The sequence below is a fragment of the Carlito syrichta genome, unplaced genomic scaffold (assembly GCF_000164805.1).
Source record: "Carlito syrichta isolate Samal-C Ts95f unplaced genomic scaffold, Tarsius_syrichta-2.0.1 Scaffold316190, whole genome shotgun sequence".
In the NCBI taxonomy this organism is placed as follows: domain Eukaryota; kingdom Metazoa; phylum Chordata; class Mammalia; order Primates; family Tarsiidae; genus Carlito; species Carlito syrichta.
In genome coordinates, this window is record NW_007260286.1 from 449,554 (window position 1) to 456,760 (window position 7,207).

The 7,207-nt window shown below is 40.9% G+C and overlaps 1 protein-coding gene across 1 annotated transcript in view; it reads left to right on the top strand.

Moving 5' to 3' along the window:
• L2HGDH (L-2-hydroxyglutarate dehydrogenase) overlaps positions 1-3,608 on the top strand; it is a 59,374-nt gene extending 55,766 nt beyond the window's left edge. The window contains exon 10 of the mRNA XM_021706876.1: positions 3,262-3,608. Coding sequence (XP_021562551.1) covers positions 3,262-3,457 — 196 coding nt within the window. The 3' untranslated portion in view covers positions 3,458-3,608. The remainder of the gene's footprint in view (positions 1-3,261) is intronic.
• Positions 3,609-7,207: the final 3,599 nt, after the last annotated feature.

Genomic DNA, 7,207 nt, shown 5'->3' on the forward strand with positions numbered 1-7,207 from the left:
AAAAAAAAAAAAAAAGTAAAAGAATTAGAAGTTAGCTAAGGGCAGTGTTATGTGCCTATAGTCCTAGGTACTCTGGAGACTGAGGCAGGAGGATTGCTGGAGCCCAGGAAATCAAGGCTGCAATGAACTGTGATCATGCCCTGCACTTTAGCCTGGGCAACAAGAGTGAGACCCTGTCTCAAAAAAAAAAAAAATGGAATAGAAATTTAAAAATTTAGCCTAAAGTTAAAGGTAAACTTTCTGACCTTATTGAATACCTACTGTTTGCAAGACACAGATCTAGACATGGAGATAAAGTAGGGGTGGTGTTGATGCTGTCCTTGCCCTCGAGACATTTATAGTTGATCTTACTTGTGTATTCATATTATAATACGTATACCAAGTTGAAGTGTTCTGGTGGGGGGGAAAGCATATGTGATCCTGCAAAGAAAAACCCTTTCAGCTGGGTGCGGTGGCTCAAGCCTGTAATCCCAGCACTTTGGGAAGCCGAGGCAAGAGGATTACCTGAGCCCAGGGGTTCGATACCAGCCTGGGCAACTTGGCAAGACCTCATCTCTACAATAAATCAAAAAATTAGCTGGGTGTGGTGGTGCATGCCTGTAGTTCCAGCAACTTGGAAGGCTGAGGTGGAGGAATCACCTGAGCCCAACGGGATGGGGCCATGGTGGCTGTGATTGTGCCACTTCATTCCAGCTTGGGTGACAGAGTGAGACTCTAACTCAAAAAAAGGAAAAATCCTTTCATTGCCTTAAGTGCTGAAAGGAACATGGAAAATTTGGTAGTTTAAGCATTTCATGTTAAATACTAGTTTGAACTAATGTAAGATCCTAAGAAGAACATTCCTTTTTTTTTTCAATGTGTATTCTAAAGTTTGAAATACTTGGAAAAGACTGTAGGAGACATTGAGGACATAATTTGCATTTGTAAGAGAAATAACTGTTGAAATTTTAAACTGGTTAGTCAGTATTGCCCTGTATATGCTTAGGAGGAGCAAGGGGAATGTACTGAGTGAACCTCTGTACAGAGGAGGGTTTTCCATTAAACACTCCACATCAGCAGCTGACCATGCCACTGTGTGCCCCAGCATGTTGGTTTTCTACCAGATATGAGGAGAAAGACAAAGCTCAAACACAGAGGCACTCTTAACAGCAACAGTAGCATTTTGGAAGAGAAGAGGGGAGAACTGCTGCTTTGATGAGTTGAGAAAAGCAATAAATAAAGAATGCACAAAATGGACCATGTGAGAGGTGGCATCAGCCCTCCTCAGTGTCATCATTAAAGCACAACACAGAGACTCAGTGATCAGGAGAGTGAAGCATTCTTGGACGAATGGATGCCTCTTGGGTGAGCAGGGACACCAAGGTGGTCACAGCCAGTGTATTTATCCCCTAAGTCGCAGGTTCATCATTGGCTGAGTACTTCAGAGGTTACATCACTTTCCCAGACATCACCTAAGCAGTAATTTTGTACAAATAAGGTAAAAACACAAACAGTTTTTACAAAAATAAGGTAAAGTACATGTTTCTGGATTCTGATTGGGTCTCAGTGCCCGTCAAAAGAAGTCTGCTTAGCTGGGCATGGTGGCGCGCACCTGTAGTTCAGCTACTTGGAAGGCTGAGGCAGAAGGATAGCCTGAGCCCAGCAGGTCAGGGCTGCAGTGGCCATGAGCAGTGTGCTACTGCGCCCCAGCCTGAGTAACAGAGTGAGACTCCAACTCAAAAAAGAAAAATAAGAGCCGGGCTCGGTGGCTCAGCCTGTAATCCCGTGCCTTGGGAGGCTGAGGTGAGTGGATTGCCTGAGCCTGCGGGTTTGAGACCTACATGGACAACTTGGTGAGACCTCATCTCTACAATAAGTCAAAAAATTAGCCGAGTATGGTAGTGTGTGCCTGTAGTTCCAGCTACTTGGAAGGCTGAGGCAGAAGGATCGCCGGAGCCCAGCAGGTTGAGGCTGCGGTGGCCAGGAGCGGCCACTGCACTCCAGTCTGAGTGACAGAGTGATACTCCAACTCAAAAAAAAAAGACAAAATTTTAAAGAAAGAAAGAAAAGTATCTTCTTTGAAACAGTTCCAGGAAGCCCAGTGTGAGAAAGTCTATCTTATACATACCAGCAAGACTCAAGAAATCAGACAACAATATCAGACATTTTTTATTGATTCTGGGACAACTGAAATTAAACACTTGCGGAAAATATAAAGAACACTCTGAGGGCACTGCCTTCTGAGACTTCAGGCTGGCTGAAGAAAGATACTAATGATAGCTATTATTTACCAAGTGCTTACTCTGTGCTAGCAGTTATCTCAGTCCTCAAAACAACTCTTAAGAGGCTGATGCAGGTTTTATTTAACAGCAAAGAAACACAGAGATATTAAGTAGCTTGCCATCACAGAGCTATGTTGTTCATTTATATAGAGAGGCAAATAAGAATTGCAACAGGAAGTGCGAAAGGTTGCATGATAAAGGTAAGTCATCTTCCCTATGGAATCCTGCAAGGAATCTGAACAAGAGGTTTTTGGCTTTATTTGTTTGTTTTTGAGACAAGGTCTCATTCTGTCACCCAGGCTGGAGTGCAGTGGCGCGATCATAGCTCACTGCAGCACAATGAGTTTTATGTAAGTTTTAACTATTTAAAAAATAACAGATCTATAATCCCAGCATTTTGGGAGGCCAAGGTGAGAGGATTGCATGAGGCCATCAGTTCAAGACCAGCCTGGGCAACCTGGTGAGACCACATCTCTACAATAAATAAAAAATTAAATAAAGATAAAAAATAACAAATCTAATGTGTGAACTCAAATCTTATAAAACAGAGCTTTAATTAGTAAAGGCTCTCACTGTATTAACATGCTGCTAAATTAACCCATTTTTATGTTCTTATCATTCTATACATGTAAAGTAAAATATATATATTCTAGTTAGATGTGGATTTATCTACTACTTTTGGAAAGAACAGACATTGATAAGTAACTTACCTACTTGTGTATTTATTTGACAGATACTGATAACTTACCTATTTGTGAATTTATCTGATAAGCATTTATTGCACTGGCGTTATGTCCTGAGCTTTTGCTCTAGGCTAACTATACAGCTTTGACAGGCCACAGCTGACAGCCTTTGGCCAAACGTAGTCCTATTGAGTTTTCACATAATTGTACATTTTGAAGAGAAAAGACTTTATTGCTTTAAGAATCTTTGGAAACACTGACTTGTCAAGTGTCCTATGTCCTTAAGTCGGTTGACTCCTACTCTTTTATTTTTGCAGAGGTCCTGCTGGAGTAAGAGCCCAAGCCCTTGATAGAGAAGGAAATCTGGTAGAAGATTTTGTATTTGATGGAGGAGTTGGGGATATTGGAAATCGAATTCTTCATGTGAGAAATGCACCTTCCCCTGCTGCCACTTCTTCCCTTGCAATTTCTGCAATGATTGCAGATGAAGTGCAGCAAAGGTTTGGATTGTAAATAGTTTTAAAAGTTAGGTAGTCATCCTAATCTCCATGCCAGCAACAACAGTGTACTAATTGTATCCTTTAATTCTAAGAAAATGGTTTTTAAAATCTCATTTCTAGTTTGGTGTGGTGGCTCACACCTGTCATTCCAGCACTTTGGGAGGCTGAGGTTAGAGGATTGCCTGAGCCCAGGGTTCGAGACCAGCTTGGGCAACTTAGTGAGACCTCATCTCTACAATAAGTCAAAAAATTAGCTGGAAATGGTGACGTGCACCTGTAGTTCCAGCTACTTGGAAGTCTGAGGCAGAAAATTGTCTGAACCCAGCAAGTTGAGGCTGCGGTGGCTGTGAGGATGCCGTTTGCACTCCAGCCTGGACAACAGAGTAAGACTCTGACTCAAAAAGTGAATAAATAAACAAATCTCATTTTCAGGTCAAAGATAACCACTAAATTGTTAAAGTGATGTAATATAGTAATTGTAATTTTTAGGCTCAGTGTGGTGGCTCATGCCTATAATCCCAGCACTTTGGGAGGCCAAGGTGGGAGAATTGCTTGAGGCCAGGAGTTCAAGCCTGGGCAACATAGCTAGAGCCCATCTCTACAAAACAGAAAAAAAAGAAAAGAATTAAAAAAAACCCTAAAGCCCATGCTCCTTTAATTTGTGACTAAAGAGGAAAGATACAGTGAGTCTGTCCTTAATCTTTGACTTTGATAATGGCCTGTCCTTACCAGCCATGATCTAAAGAGTGATTTTCGTAGAATTTGGAGGAAAGATGGCATTAAAAAATGGGTGTTGGCTGGGCGTGGCGACTCAGCCTGTAATCTCAGAACTTTAGGAGGCCAAGGTGAGAGGATTGCTTGAGCCCAGGGGTTTGAGAACAGTCTGAGCAACTTGGTGAGACCTCATCTTTACAGTAAATAAAAAAATTAGCCAGGCATTGTGGTGCATGCCTGTAGTTCAGCTACTTGGAAGACTGAAGAGGAAGGATCACCTAAGCCAGCAGTTTGAGGCTGCAGTGGCCATGAGCATGCCACTGCACTCTAACCTGGGCGACAGAGTGAGATTCCAACTTAAAAAAAAAAAAAGACTGTTTCCTTAAATCAGTTTTTCAACATTGGAATATCTAAGTTCTTCTGATATCTCCCAGATAAGAAATATAGTACACTGTAGGTTGCAAGCATTCTTTTAATTTTGAGGAGTCATAAAAAAAGCTCACATTATTTACATCAACAGTATTTGTACTTGAAAATTTAAAATTTCTTGATTTTGAGAAAATATATGAAATTTACATTTTACGTGGTTTGAATAAGATTCTGTCTTAGCCCTAATATTTGTGGAAAATAACTTTGCAAAACAAAGTCAAAGTCTTTATTACTCCCAATCTCTCTGGAACTGACGTGCGGTGGTGTCATCATCCCGTCTAAACAGCATTACGCTGAGTGTCTGCATCCTGCTCTTCAGTCTTCTGTGGCTGAGAAACTAAGAACTTAGAGCTGGTAGGTTTTTGTGAGGACAGTTTTAGAATCCTGACACTGATGCATAGAACTCGGTAATTTTAAAAAGTTATTTATCTATTATGTCTCTGATCTTTGGTCACACTACAGTTTTCAAAATGTTGGCCATGACTGCTAACAATTCATATCTACTGGGTTTTTCAGGGCTTCTATAAACTTTTATAAGGATAGTTCTCCATTTTTCGTAAATATCTAACTTTGAGGCATTCACTTTTGTAAACCGCGAAAGTGCCTTACATTCTTGTGTACTTCATGAGTATTTTAAGTCGGTGCCTAGTGCTATGCTGTATATGATACACATATGTGTGTCATCTGTTGAAATGATTCTTATAACTTAGAAAGTTAGAAAATAGAAATGTAAATGAAAATGTGACAACCTGACTGGGGAACTTGGTTCACAGAACCACTTTTAGGTGAGGCATTTGTATCCATTTCTCTATCATGTGATCTCTCTGGATATACCTTCTACTCTATATGTTTCCTTTCCTCTTATCTGTCCAAAGCTGTGTGATGGATGAGTGAGGATGTGCATTTCAGCTGATGGGGAAAATTTTTCTGTCTTTTTCCCTTTCCCTTCACTTCAAGCAGTGGTGATTACTTGGATTGAGCTACCTCATCCATTAATTTGAAAGGCTGAACATAATCAGCACATGGTCAGGAAGCAGCACATCCCAGGTAAACAAAGTAGGCAATTTTCAACACTTGGGATGAGAATATTGAATGCATTCAGAAATCACCCACAGAAGAAGCAAGCCCTAGTAGGTCTTCATACCAGCTGATTCCTGCAAGAAATGCAACACACGGGATATTTTTTGGTTCCATTAAAAGACTACTAAAAGATGGAAAGTATTATAATTCTCTATCTCATCAACAGTACAGTTGCATACACACTAAGCTGTGAAAGACTGAAATTACAAAAATAATGAACCTAATTCAAGCAGTCCTCATTCCATTCGAGTCTGTATCATATCCCCAAAAAACACAAGTGAAAAATTTGCTGAAAGTGTTTTGAATACGTAGGTTATTCTGTTTGTAAAACATTTTCTATGTATGTCAGTAGGGTTTTATTGTTCAATGCTGATATAATGTTTAAAAGTTTTGTGTATTTCTGAGAGAAGAAAATGTATGTTAATATTAAAAATATTTTAATGAACCTTAGTGTTGTGGAGAGCTTTTTTCAGTTCCATAAAAGCTGTTATGTGAATAAGTTTTCTGTGTGTAAAACATAAACTGTTTGCCTTACATAGCAGCCAATCTTCAAAAAGAAAAAAGAGACACTTCTGTATTTACATATAGTAAATGAGCTGGGCACAGTGGCTGATGCCTGTCATCCCACCATTTTTGGAGGCCAAGGTGAGAGGATTGACTGAGCCTACAGATTCAAAGCCAGCCTGAGCAACATAGCGAGACAATTAAAATAAAAAAATTAACCAGGTGTGGTAGACACACGCCTGTAGTTCCAGTTACTTGGAAGGCTGAGGTGGAAGGATCACCTGAGCCCAGCAGGTTGAGGCTGTGGTAGATGTGAGCATGCCACTACACTCTGACCTGGGTGACAGAATGAGACTCTGACTCAAAAAATAAATAGTTTATATTTTAGGTAGAAAATGGAGCATTTGGTGTTTTAGCTTCAGAATATGTAATTTGTGAGGGCCTCTTAGTGTGCAAGCTGGTACATCTGTGTGATTTCATGTTCTATAACTTAACTCCCATATCCACATGTGTCTCTATATCACAGTCCTTCCCTTGATCCTCTCTGAGTTTGCACTGTTTGGGGCGTGGCCTTTTGGCAGAGTTCCACTTCCCTTCAGGCCATTTGGAAACCTGCCTGCTCAGCCCGCAGGATAACCTTAGGTCTCAACTTTCTCTAAAGGACGGTGATGAGAGTGGCGCATGCTGCCAGGCCCTTGCACATGAGGGTTTGTCGGGTCTGCTTCTGGAGGCTGTCCAACCCAGATGGCTGTGCCTGTGAGCCATTCCTGTGAACACAGGAGACATGGTGTCTGGTGTCTAAGAGCTAACTCTGCTCTCCTGAGCCCTTAGACTGTGTCTAGACTGCTAGGTCAGATGCTTCCTCATCCTTCTGAACATACACTATCATCTAAAGATCTTGTAAACATTTTGGAGGAGCAATTGTGAAGTTGGTTAGTTTTTGTAATACACTTATAGGGAGTTCCAGAAATCTCTCCATCAGGATTGAAGGTGGAAGGACAGGGTGAAGGGTGGGACAGCAAAAATGCCTAGAGAT